The 14543-nt window shown below is 38.6% G+C and overlaps 1 protein-coding gene across 1 annotated transcript in view; it reads right to left on the bottom strand.

Moving 5' to 3' along the window:
* Positions 1 to 283: 283 nt before the first annotated feature.
* Positions 284 to 14543, bottom strand: part of PDK3 (pyruvate dehydrogenase kinase 3) — a 58934-nt gene continuing 44674 nt past the window's right edge. The window contains exons 7-11 of the mRNA XM_082076121.1: positions 14361 to 14437; positions 13107 to 13208; positions 12410 to 12520; positions 6539 to 6652; positions 284 to 5552 (exon numbers count right to left, since the gene is read on the bottom strand). Of these exons, the coding sequence (XP_081932247.1) occupies positions 5409 to 5552; positions 6539 to 6652; positions 12410 to 12520; positions 13107 to 13208; positions 14361 to 14437 (548 nt within the window). The 3' untranslated portion in view covers positions 284 to 5408. The remainder of the gene's footprint in view (positions 5553 to 6538; positions 6653 to 12409; positions 12521 to 13106; positions 13209 to 14360; positions 14438 to 14543) is intronic.

Genomic DNA, 14543 nt, shown 5'->3' with positions numbered 1-14543 from the left:
GTAAAATATTTTGTAAAGCTGGTCAAATTGTACATTATCATGTACAGGACCTGGCCATTTTAGTGAGTGCAGAAGGTAGCAGGCAGTATCCAAGTGTCCTACATTGTACCGACAGACACCCATTTACTGAAATGGACACTTCCGTTTAAAATTGCTCTGAGCTCCCAACTGCAGCTCTCTGAGGGTGCCCTCTGCAGGCATCTGGGTTACCATGAGCTACCAAATCACAAACTAAGCTCCACAGAGCGTGAAACCAAATCAGCCCCTTAAAAATGTCATCATGTAGATTTTACATATTTTTATTTGTCAGCAATGGAAAAAAAGGGAAAAGTATACACAAATTATATACACGAGTATTGGACTAGAAACAATTCCAACACAAGTTACAGAAGACACAAAATTAAATATAAAACATCACCGAGAGGTCTCATGAAAAAACAGCTTCCTACTCCTCCATTAGAGGTTCAGTTGGTTCAAACAATGCCACCTCAGAGGAAAGGCCACACAAGACCTTGTTCCCTCTTAGGTGCCAGGTGAACACAGGCCAGCCCACCCAGGAACCCATGTTGGGAACAAATTGACTCAATTTCCACCCGCATCAGAAGCTCAGTCATAAAACCCACTACACATTTAGCAACTGTGAACAGTTCAGCAGGGACTGTGAGAATGGAAGAACCAGCAGGTCACTCGTGCAAGGACAGTCCTTGCTGGACAGCTGGGAGCTCAGAGGGCACATCTTGGGAGAAACATGTCCTGCCACTGCCTGACACAGCCTACAGAGGGAAGGGATTTCAAAGGACTGTCAATCTGGCACCTCTCAGCATCATGGAATTCAAAGCAAAAATGCTTATAAAGCAATTAATACTAGTTTGACCACATCAGAATCGTAAGAAACACATCAGTCCTACTGATACTACATTAAAAAGTCTCCAGGTTTAAGAAACAGACAAGTTCTCTGCCAACTTCTGAGATCTTTTAAGGCAACATAATACTGCAATTAAAGCACGTGAACTTCAAATTTTCTTATTTATTTTTAATTAGAAAGCCACTTCAGTTACATAAATCGTCATTGTTTCAAATCAATGTCAACAGCTTAAGCCCTGATCCTGAGAAGATTCCTTTAAGTGAGATTACTCTCATACACTGTTTACTTGTGCAAGTATTTGCAAGATTCGACCTGAAGTTGCTACACAATTTGTAACTATTAACTAATTCCTCATTTATGAATAAACTCACCTTTAAGCTCAGTAATACATCGCTCTGTCACGTGCCATCATATTCTCCTAAGTTCTACAAAACCATGTTTATATGTATTAATCCATAGGCAGGTGAGGATGTCAGGAAGAAGAGATGAACCGCTATTAGAAACCACGGCATCTGTTAATAGATGGCAACTGAGGAAACGTGCAAGGAAACTGAACACCGCATGACTGGACGTGGTTATCCTCAAGAGATAAATATTAATAATAAATCTTTAAGCCACTTCTACAAAATTATTTATATCAATCAAGACCACTTTGCAGCACCTACCACATAAGGATCTAGAAGTATTTATTAAAGGGGAGAGAGGGGAAAATGTCTTCCATGTCAATGAGGACAAGATTTCATCCTAAACACTCAGTTTGGATGGAGGTGAATAGGAGATTGCACTACACTGAAAGATCATTCTTGCTCACTTTTTGGAGAACGTGAACAGCCGTTTCAAAGCAAACTCTAAATGCCACTGAGGAGAAAGAAAAGTATGTTATCCAGCTGGAACAGCAAGTGTAGTTTACACTGCCAAAAGACAGCTTGAGTTTTCCAAGAAGACTACAATTAATCTCCATATTTTTTCAGCATGTGTCAGGGGACCTGCTATAAACACTGCCTGAGACGGAGCACGAGCTGCAGCAGGACAAAGACCTTCTCAGTACCATCCTGGGCCATGACAGTCGAGCAGAGAGGCAAAGACACTGCAGCTGAGTTGTAAAAGAAGTATTTCAGTATCTTCTGAATATTTCTCATCAAGTGTGACTCTGAAAGACCCCTTGTTGGCCTCAAAACAAAGCCCAGAAAAACAGGGAGCACAAATATACTGAACTAGGCAGAGGATTAATAGATTACATTCAAGGTACATACATCAGAAAAAATGCACTCTGGACAAAAAAGTAAAATTATTTCTTACACTACAACACACATAAGTTGTTTGTAAATTCTCAGGAAGAATCAAGGAGGAAACATCTCTTGCTCAGTTTGTTTCTGTTGATCACTAAACACAGAGAAGAAGCATTTTCACTGAAAACATTTTTTTTTTTTCTATTTATGTGCCTGTAACTCAAGACAAAGCAGGTTGCAGTAACATTGTCAGGCCATACATCTGAAAGTCATAAAAACAAAATATACTTTTATATCACCAGAAACTTTGCATTAACAACCCCAAGATATTAAAACAGATACTTATAACAGACTCCAATCAAAGGTAGAAGTAGTGAAAAAACATCAGTACCTGTAGTTAAACTAGCCATATTAAAAATCCATCCACCCTCATTTTTCACACATACTCAACAAAAACCCCTCTCTTCTAATCGAAGGTCTCCTGCTGTTATTTTTTAAGACAGTTTTCAGACTAATACCCTTATATAGAAGTATGGGATGAGGACAACGAGTGAAGAACAGTTTAAGGGCATACCTGGGATCTCCCCTAAAGAACAGGCTGCCTAGACAAGGTTGGAGAGGAGAAAAGTTGCTTCTCACTTATATTGACTGTAATGCCCATGAACAGACCTTGGGAAATGGGAAGAAAACGCATTCCTCATGCTCCACCTCTTGCTTTGAGCTGCTTGTACATGCTCAGGGTTCTTGGAAATCGGTGCTGTTTCAAGGGACTTCAGTTTTCAAGTACTAGAGCACTTCAGTCCTGAAAGTCAGCCAGTTGCTTTTGTGAATAAAAAAAGTGAAATGACTAATATACCATTAACATCCTCCACAGTATCTTCACCTTTCATTCACTGACTTCCACGGTTTACATTCACTTCATGAAAACAAGTTCAATATGCCTGTAACCTTTCTTTTCTTTCTGTTCCCTCTCCCCTCCATGTACAAGGAGACAGACAAAAATAGGCACTAGGTCAGGATTTACTACTTCAAAATACAATTGCTAATAAAAGCTGAAACTCCGCCTCTTAAACTATATGCTTCCTTGGAATGTTTTACGTAATATTCTGGGAAAAACTGACCACATGCAACTGCGAAAATAGTTTCATCACAAATTTCTGTTTTTAAGCAAGCCCTCCTCTGCGATTACTAGAAAACACATACAGCTTGAAAGGAATTTAAAAAACAGTAGGAAGTTATGGGTGAGGGCAGAAGTTAAATGTTTAAATTTTAGTAGATCTGACTTCCAACTGGTGTTTCAGTCAACCTATTACTCCAATTTCACCCCAGCAGCACAGCTATGTCGCTTGAATAGCAATTTGCCTTCTCTGCAGCAGTGCCTGCAGTTGTAGGAAATTATTGCTCTGGAGGCCACAAGGCGTTTCACCCTCACCCTGCCACCTAAAGACGCCCCAGCCAGGGCCAAATGAGTCTAGTCTGGGACCAGAAGAGCACATCCCCATCGGCACATTCCCCCTGCCTCCTTGCTGGCAGAGAGGGCTGGGGATGCCCCCGCGGACCAGCTCTGCAGAGACCTGTGCCACAATCAACCTGGAGCTCCAACATGACTTATCTGTAGGGTTCAGTGAACCCCATCAAACCTCAAGCCCTGCAAACTCCTGAACTGTTCACGTACAAATTGTTTGCCTGGAAGGTAAGGACTCCAACTCTTCAGAAACAGGGCTACATCAAGTTTATTGCTCTAAGCACTTTGTAATCCTTTGATGAAATGTGCTATGGAAGTGCAAAGTACTATTGTTAAGTCAAACTAAGATTTTATTTTTTCTAAAAATACCTAGGAATTTCTCAGCATATCCCTGTTTACCTAACAGAGCAGTTCTTTATAAAAATAAATACTGGGATGACAAAAGGGACACTTCTTCCACAATTTTAGTAAACAAGTTTCATTTTTCCATGCTAAAATCTGCATTACCTTTCAAAAAATATGAAAACACCTAGGAGAAACTGAGGGTGCAGAGTTGCTTACAACTCATCTACTTTATTCTCGTAGCTAGGATATCACCAGAAGTTCTAAACTTCACACATTTTTCATAGTATCAGAAACAGTATTTGGCAAAGACTTGGTGAAGAACAGTTTCCTAATAGTCAGTAGTAACCCTCTTACAATACATTTAAGGGGAAAATACTTAGGTTTTTTTCTCTTTGATTTTTTTTTTCCTTAAATCAGGTACTAGCTATGGTTTGTTCCTCTCATTTCTAAGATATTTCCAGTTTCATGTATTTAGAGCAATGACACTTTTCAAAAGATGGTGTACAACATCTTTATATACACTACAAATTCAATTACCAGACTATAGTCAGACATTGAATATATAAATAACTTTGCAAACTATTTACAGGTTTTAAACTAATCAGGTTCCAAGCAACCAACACTCTTAAGGCAAATTCATTTGTATGACTGGCTGTCTGGCGTTTTGGCGTTTCTCTCCCCTTCCCAACCCCCCAGAAATGATGGGAAATAAAAATGAATTGTAATTACCCCCCTACCCCATATTGACAGAATTTCTTGCATGGAGAGATGATCTAACTACTTACAATCTTTCCCCCAGGCAAGGAAAAACGTACAGAAATGCATTTCTGTGTTTGCGTGCCAAGAAAATCATTAAAGTGCATACCAGGAAGTGGAAGTCCCAATGTCTGATAACCACATAATGTTTGGATGCACTTGACGAATGGATTTGGGAATTGGAGAAAGCATCAGTTTAAAGCTGCACAACCCTTTTTAGAACTATGCATTTATAAGCTCATTATCTGAAGAGCTCAAAGGGATTTTCTGTAAAAGGTGACACTGTGCAATACAAAATGCAGTGAAGAGTGGGTTTTCAAAGCGTATGTTTAACTACATTAGAATTTTTATCTTACACCATATTGCTGTGCAAGATACTATTCACCATTTAAAGGGATTCTGCACATCTTGCCAATCCTTATATTGGAATAAAAATTGGCCATTTCCAATAGTATCTTTTTGCTACAACGTTGTATTCTTAAGTGCAATCACAGTGCGATCCCTGTTGCCAATGCATGACTGAAGCAACCAAGCATATTCTGGTGAAGTAGATAGGATTCACATACCAAACGTGCTTAGTGCCTTCTTTTAAGTCCCAATCATCACTTTGTTCTTAGTATTTTTCAATGCCCTGATTAGGTCTTTGTTTGGAAGTAACTAGCTATTGTGGTTTGAAGGATCTTGGAACAAAGCAGAGACTTTTTACTGAATGTAGAGGTCATCTCCAACAGAGACAAAAGGCGGCAACTTATCGATTAGCTTTATATTTAGAAGCATCTCTTGGTTCACTGCTGGGATTGCTCCAGTCATCTGCTTCAGGTGTGGTCTTGTAGTGTCGCCATGCTGACTTATTAAAAACAGGAAGTCTTTCAAATGATTCACTTGAAAGGGCCTACGGAAAAACAAAAGCAACGGTAAGATAACCTCAGAGATACCAAGAGCAAGATCTTACTCTGCAGAGTTCTATAGTCACAACTTCTGCATCGAACAACTGTCTCAATTAACCGAATGTTACATGTCACAACAGTATTTTGAAAACACTTTTACTATGACTAGAGCAATTAGGAATAGCTAAAGTTAAAAGAAAATAATAACACTTTAAAATATTTCCCTTCTTTCCAGGGAGTGGTGCCTACAAAGACAGTAAGAAAAAACGTTTTGGTCAAAAACATCTTAGGGAGATTTGTCATTGACACGGGGCAGCCAACTACTTTACTGAAACATTTCACTTCTCCAGCAGACTCTGACTCTGTCAGCACACTGATCTGTGAGGACCGATCCGGGTCAGTCCATTACCATGTCTCTGAGAAAGACCACACCTTTTTCCTGTGCGCGCACACACACACAGGATTAAACGCATCAGAAACTGAAGTTTGCACAGGATGCCACAACTCACGACACACAGCAAGGCACAGTAACAATGCTAAGCCAGTGACTTGCACGTGAGCTACACGTTACATTCAGAACCCTGAGTGGCCTGGGATCTCCCCAAAATTGACAACAGGATCAATACAGTCTATTGCACAGAGGTCAACAGCTGCATAGAAAAAAAATAGCATTTGTGCTAGTTAGGAGTTAGTCAATAATCTTATCAGTTTTCAGCACTTATGATGGATTAACAAAATGTAAAGATCCAGCACAGGGCACTGGGAAAAAAAAAAAAAAATCAAAGCAAACTAAGTAGTATTAGTGCCACATTAATATTTATAACCTTGATTTTTAGGGTTCTGTGTAACTGATTTAGACAAAATATAACAAACATAGCAATTAAAATTTTGAAAACAAGTTGAAGAGTGAAAAGAGAGAAAGGTCACTTATTCAGCCTACTATGAACAAACTGCACTGCATTACTAGTCTATAAAAGGGTCAGACTCATACCTTCAAATAAATTACAGCATCCGAACCAACGCCTTCCATTGAGTAGAGTTTAAGGTCACCTTGAAAGTACCTCGCATACAGACGAGAAATTGGCAAGCCATAGCCAAACCCAGCCTACAAAAACAAGAAACAAAAGAAAAATCATGACAGAAAGTTAAAAAACATGCAATCACTTATAAAAAACAGAAGATGCCTAAATATTAGATTTGCATCAAATTACCTTTCAAGCTTTCCTTCATTACTCAGCCAACACTATAAGTTGGTATTCAGCCCTTTGGGCAATCTCTTTTTTTTTTTCTCCTAGGCATAATTTTTAAGTACAGAAAAGTGAAAAATGTCAGTCCTTTGCTAGGACTACCTTGTCCATTTCATATTTTCTCAAAGAGGCAGGTAGGTGTGACATACAGTACATGGTGCCACCAATCACCAAAGCAAACCGATATTCGCTGCTGCTTCCTCACTATGATTACCATTGCTGTAATATTCCATTCTTTCATTGGTAAAAATCATATTTTGACAGCATGTTTTTTCTACCCTAAGCCCAGGATTATTATTCTCAAACATCTCCACACCTAGGAGACTACATAAGAAAGCCAGAGACAACTGTGTTTACTTCATCTAGGTCCCACTATTAAGTGATTGCTGATGCCACACTGTAATAGAGATCAGCAGGCTACTGCAGAAGACTACATACAAAGCAATACAAGGCAAATAATCCTTGCAGTTATTTATCCATTTAACAAAATATGAGGATTCCAAAGCACTAAATGACCTGAGGACTGAGACCCCCTTTACAGACCACACAGTTTTCAAAGCACAGAAGACTTGGCAGGTACAAATTTTAGATTTTAATTTTACAACACTGATATTCATAACCATGGCTGCAACAAAGTCAATATTTGGCATCTTTTCCAACCCACTCTTGTCAGAAAAAGTTATAACTCCCAAGTCTCTCACTGCAGCCAGGGAGTAAGATTTTGGTCTGCACATCTTTCAGATGACTGGGTATGCGCTGAGAATCACCGTAGTTGATTATTCACCTGGACCACCCCTTAATTTTTCAGGGCTATCCAGAGCAATAAAGGAAGGATTCCAGACACACAAGCATTTGAAAAGAAGGACACACAAGCCAATGGAGTAATACAACTTTTCCATAAGGGTGGATTACAAGCAGAATTAGACACCTGAAGTTTTCAGAAAACCAATAAACTCAATTCCACGATAATATTTCTACAAAAGCACCCTGACAGATAACTGAGAATCATGCCCTGAATCTTAAAAACAAAGTCTCAAAACAATACAATAGAGAGAAGGCCTTGTGAGCATTACACACAGCTAATATATGGTATCACTTTATAGGAAATCTCTTGAGGGAGGGGTGAACATTTGGATGGATACTGTAGTACAAAGTTCTTAAAACTCTCTTGCTGTCATCTATTATCTCTACAGTATCATTTGACCTATTTGCCTTGTTTTTACAGAAGTCTAAATTTAGTGATCTTAAATGGGTTAGTTCCTCACTCAGATTTTCTGAGCAAAATGAGAAACAAATGCTAGAGATGCCCTTCTCAACTCACACCATTTATCATAGTTGTTAGTGCCCCTTTCCACAGTTAAAACAGTTGCTTAGCTGAACTTTTTTGAACAGTATGCTTTAAAAATGTCAAAGATTCCCATTAGAGACACATGCACCACTTTTAAACATGTGGTCTTGAAGGCAGATGCATTTTTTTCTTAACCTCTAAATAACAAATTATTTGACTATCTTAGAAAGAAGAAAAAAAATACCAAAAGCTGACTTGTATCTTTTCTGGAGACCAGACAAAAAAATACGTTACAGAAATTAAAAAGCACAGCAACAATAAGACAAATTGTAGATAGTACATACCCCCAGGAACAGCTCAAGTAAAGGGCAATATCAAGCAAACCCGAAAAAACATTATACTTTCCTCTCTCCAGAATTACACCTCCTTAAAACCCATGCTCAACTTGTGTTTGCTTCCTGCTCCTTTCAGGAAAATCTTTTAATGCTCTGTGCTAGCCCACGTAATTATTTCATACAGCCCTCTTCCAAAAATTTCCTGTCAGTCTCTTCTCTACATTATCTTCAGAGTATTTTCCAAAGCAGATAACTTATGAGAAGTATGAAGACAACAGATACAGGATGAGAGGCAAAACCTTGCAAAAGGTCTATTTTGCAAAAGACTAACAAGAAGTGATCACTACATAGGTCTGTGCTTGCCCTAGAGGACAGAATATAGTCAGTGACAGCACATCTACTTTGAGAAGGGAAAACTTTTTAGAGCAAATTTCTCATTAAATATTATCGTATGCATTGTATGAATAGGAAATTATTAAATTTGTGTGTTACTAGTGTGTACAGGTTTAATTACACCCAATTTAAGCCATGTTTCTCCCTCTATAAACAAATGCTGCCAGAGAGAATCACTAAATTCTCTAAGAAAACCTAATCAACATGAAACATTACCATGTGTTTCTAATGTTTCCACTATGGGTATAGCAGTATAGATGAACACAAGACCTGCTAGAATCCAAATGCTGCCATGGTAACAAGGGTTTTCAACAGTTTGTAAACAACATTTTCAATGACACTGAGAAAGAATTTTCACCAGTCAACAAAAAGATCTCTCTCTTCCACTCCCCAAATCCATGAATGTTTCATAAACTAGACAGGGGATCATATAACAAAGGGAAGAAGCGTTAGAACAGAAAAATGTCTTATTTACACGGCACTGCAATTCAGTTTAGAATACCATCAAAGTCAAGAATGACACAAGCTACCTTCTGGAGCACCATAATTATTAAGTGGTTTGGTCTTTGGCACTAAGCAATAAAGAATCTCTCTTTCTGTATGGGCTTTGAAGAGGATTTTCATGGAACCTTTCTGCTGAAGGAGTTTTATTTCCAGACTGACATACAAAGTATAGCATAGTTGTTTTTATAACTGGATCTGGGCCATAATACATAATGTGTCAAGCTTCAATGCTAAATCCTCTTTCCTCTTAGTGAAAAGATATGCCACGGACTCCCAGTTCTTGACTTTTTCTGCACACACATACAAGTAACAGAGTTTAAAAACTCTGTGACATTCAGTCATGTACAGGCACCAGTCAGACTCACAGGGCAAAAGCTGACAGGTTCACAAGAGAGGCGGATATTTTGCCGGTCTGACCGCAGTGACTTTTAGACTGAAGAGAAAAACAAGGCCTGAAAACGGGGTACAATAGAAGAATACTAAGCATAAATGCCACAGAATCAAAACAAGCGGTCTTGAAGATGAAGAAATAAACACAGGAATGCATAGCTACAGATGTACAGTGGGAAAAAAAAATAGCATCAATCCTAAAGTGAACACATTTTACAATCAGAGAGTCACAAAGGAAGAGACATTTTAATAGTGAATACAACTGGTAATCAAGGTATAAGTTTATAGTGAGAACAAGTTTCAGGAAATCCTTGTAGGCTGATATACTAAATTGCTGATAAAAAGTGAGACAGAATAAAGGCAGATTATGAATCAAGAAAGATTTTACCCTTCTTGACATAAAGAAAAAAACTTATATTAGAATTAAGGCATGTTCTCTATCACTCATCCTGTTCAAGAATATCTTTTTAAGAAAAAACAAAGTTTGAAACATATTCCTAAGATGTGTTGTAGAGAGAGTTAGGAGCTGTGAACAATTGGACGAGGGAATTGAGTGTACTATCAGCAAGTTTGCTGATGACACCAAGCTGGGAGGAGTGGCTGACACGCCAGAAGGCTGTGCTGCCATCCAGCGAGACCTGGACAGGCTGGAGAGTTGGGCAGGGAAAAATTTAATGGAATATAACTATAACAAGGGCAAGTGTAGAGTCTTGCACCTGGGCAGGAACAACCCCAGGTTCCAGTATAGGTTGGGAAATTACATATTAGAGAGCAGTGTAGGGGAAAGGGACCTGGGGGTCCTGGTGGACAACAGGATGACCATGAGCCAGCACTGGGCCCTTGTGGCCAGGAAGGCCAATGGCATCCTGGGGTGGATTAGAAGGGGGGTGGTTAGTAGGTCAGAGAGGTCCTCCTCCCTCTCTACTCTGCCCTGGTGAAACCACACCTGGAATATTGTGTCTAGTTCTGGGCCCCTCAGTTCAAGAAGGACAGGGAACTGCTGGAGAGGGTCCAGCGTAGGGCAACAAAGATGATTAAAGGAGTGGAGCACCTCCCTTATGAAGAAAGGGTGAGGGAGCTGGGTCTCTTTAGTTTGGAGGAGACTGAGGGGTGACCTTATTAATGTTTATAAATATATAAAGGGTGAGTGCCACGAGGATGGAGCCAGGCTCTTCTCGGTGGCAAACAACGATGGGACAAGGGGTAATGGGATCAAGCTGGAACACAAGAAGTTCCACTTAAATTTGAGAAAAAACTTCTTCTCAGTAAGGGTGACAGAGCACTGGAACAGGCTGCCCAGGGGGGTTGTGGAGTCTCCTTCCCTGGAGACATTCAAAACCCGCCTGGACATGTTCCTGTGTGACCTCACCTAAGCGTTCCTGCTCCAGCGGGGGGATTGGACTAGATGATCTTCCGAGGTCCCTTCCAATCCCAAACATACTGTGATACTGTGATTCATATCAAGTCAATGCAGACACAGAACTGGGTTTCATACCCACCACAATGACATTAAATATTGATAAAAACAATGCAATACACTTACCGGTCACTATGTTCTGAACTGTGGACTAAGACAGTAACATGAAGACTTTCTGCTAAAAATGTAAAAGGAATTGTACTATCTCTGAACCATTCTGAACTTGTTTCACCCGAAGTCCACTGAATTATTTTATATCAGAAATAATCCCATACTCTCTGTGCCACATTTTCTTAGCTGCCTGAAAGCACTGCAAGCACAGAAGTATCACAGCAGGAAAAAAAGTTAATAAATCACCCAAGAACAAGCTAGAGGAGAGTGTTCCTAAATAGGGAAAGGAAATTTCTCAAAGAATTAACTTTTTCTCTACATACTTGAAGATAAAGGATTGCATCAGAAGCAACAGAGAACAAAGCTAAGAGGTAAGAACACAGTATCAGTATTAATACACTTATTGAAAGCTAGTCAAATGGAACAGTAGCTATATAATTTTTATCACAAAGAGCTAATATGTAATTTAATAAAATAATTTTTACATAATTTAAATTACAACTTTAAAACCCATACTTGCTAAAACAATCTACGCATTCAACACTGAAATAATTCTCTGCTCAGAAGAAACTGGGGGAAATTTTGTTTGTTTGAAATCTGACCCCAATACATCTCGAAAGGGAATATCACAAGAGGTATTTCCAACTGAACAGGAATATACCAGAAGTGTTCATATCACATACAAGTTTGGCAATTTTTTCTCATGTGTTTTTATAGTCCATAACTTATATAAAAACAATTTTCAAAGTTCAATATAAGCTTCTGCATTACCAGGAGGTTCCTCAAGTGCTGTAATTCTGTCAGTGTGGCTCAAATTTATTGTAGGAAACTCAGATAAACAGTAATTTACAGACCAAAGAGGAGCTCATCAGGTTACCCACCTTCTCAGTAATATGACACTAAAAATCCTGTCCATTAACCTGTGAAAATATTGTGCTTATGCAGATATGCCTGTTTCCAAGAATACAATGTCAAGACAAAGAAAAGCAATTTTCTGTTCCAAAGACTAAGTGATGACAACAGAATCCATTTTCTCCTGATATGTTTTACCTGCACAGAATTGCTAATGATAAACAACTTCTTCAATGAAAAACCTGATCCAGTATATTGCAGTAAAGAGAAACGTACAACCAGAGTAGTGCAAAGGGACACTTAAGTACATACTGCAATTGCTTACCAAAGGCACAGCTCTCGAGGGCTCCAAACTAGGCCTGGGTGCTGTTGAGTACATGTAGTTAAACAATCTGTCTATTTTTCTTAAAGGTACACCTCCACCTTGATCACTTATCTAAGGAATGAAAAGTTAAGAGCTTTAAACATTAGGTTCTGAAAAAAAAAACTGGAAAATTCAAGCAGCATTATCTAAGTAACTTTAGAAATACTAAAGGAACGGCTGAGGACTTTGGGTTTGTCTAGTTTGGAATAAAGGAGGTTGAGGGGGGAAGTGGAGAGGGAGGTGCTGAGCTCTTCTCCCTGGTATCCAGTGACAGGTTGTGTGGGAATGGCTCAAAGCTGTACCAGGGGAGGTTCAAACTCAACATTATGAAGTATTTCTTTAGCTAAAGGGTGGTCAAACACTGGAACAGGCTCCCTAGAGAGGTGGTTGATGCCCCATGCACATCAGTGTTGGGCATTTGGACAAAGCCCTTAATAACATGCTCTGAATTTTGGTCAGCCCTGAAGTGGTCTAGTATTTGGACTAGATGGTCATTGCAGGTCCCTCCCAACTGGAAAAATTCTATTCTAATTAATACCAAACAAGTGTCAGAAGTGATACAGTAACTAATATACCTTTCCAACAAAATTTGCCTTACAATTCATACTATCCTAAACCTAGCAGGTGTGTAAACTGCGTATTATTTTTAGGCATTTACCTTAATAGATAGATCTTCTTTCCCCAAAGTGACTAAGGTTTTGATCGATGGATAGCCTTCTTTCTTACCTTCATGTAATTCCACTGTAGCCCTCATTGAATTCTGAAGATAAAAGAAAAAAAAGCGTCTTTGATTCTAACTTCATCATACATGCTTTTTGCTACAACTCAGAACTAGCTTTTATTTTCTTAAATCTAGATACTTTGTCCTACATTTTACACAAGACAGAAAGGGCGTAATTTATAATCAATTCAAGAAGTGCTTTCAAGCCTATGAATTGTCCAGTTAAACTGTTACATCAGAACTCCATTACACATACTTTTATCTATTTGACGTAGAGCCAGAGAACTTCATTGTGAAATCAAGTAGTTATATCTAAGGGATGACAACATCCTTCACCTTCACCTTGCAGAATACCAATAATGATGTTCGCCACAGAGAGCAAGCTTTGATTTTCTCAACCTGGGTCACATAACTGGTAGATTTCTATTTATCAACCTGGCTTTATAATATCTATTAACAGTTTCCACTGCCAATCTGTCGTGGATTACCATTACTTACAGCTACAATTTACTGGTTTCATACTGTTTGATGACTCGTACCAAAACACACCTACAAAGTAGTGTACAAATTCTCACCTGCTCTGTCCTAGAACTAATATTACAAATAGCAAAATACAAGGAAGATTTAAATGAACATACTTGACAAATAACAGAAATCAAACCCAAAATACCATTACTTGGGAAAAGTTCCTCTCAGACCAAATGCATTTTTTTCCCCCAAAATTTCTAGTGTTCAATTGCACCACCTAGAGACAGCCTATCTTATCAGAAAGCATACAATAGCTCTCACATGTTCCCTTTTCACTGCCATTCCCTATGGGCCATTTCCACAATAAACAAAAGACACTGATCCTAACCAGTCCTCAAATATCCAATAAAGAAGCAAGCTCATGAAAACTGCAAGCTAGAATATATCATCCTTGCAAAAATAGACTATCATGAGAGGTTTCAGTTTATCAGCTGCAGAAGCACAAAAGGAGTAGGAATACAGAACATTTTTTTAAGTACACAAGGGCATAAGAGAGGGTTGTAAGCATAGCTTTTAAGTTTCAAACCTTCTTCACTTGTTTAGGAATAAACTTAAGAAAGGAAAACTGAAATAATATTTAAGAGCTGTAACTGAAAACAATCTCAAGTTCAACAGTAATGTTAATATTTGGAAGGGTTTAGTGAACTTACAAGTGCAACCTACCTTAAATAATTCAAATAACATATGAAACAAATGAGAGGGTACATAGACTACTTGAATAGGCTTGTTTGGAGCTTTAGCTAAGGAAAAAAGAGATAAAAGATTTTTTTTCAAAACAATGTTTTGTACCATTTCTGTTTACAAGAATAACATGAAACTGTAGGTAGACAAGTATGTAAGCATGTT

The sequence above is a fragment of the Streptopelia decaocto genome, assembly GCF_964273445.1.
Source record: "Streptopelia decaocto genome assembly, chromosome: 1".
NCBI lineage: Eukaryota > Metazoa > Chordata > Aves > Columbiformes > Columbidae > Streptopelia > Streptopelia decaocto.
Note: the sequence above shows the minus strand (reverse complement) of the source record. Positions and strands in the feature narration are given on the sequence as shown.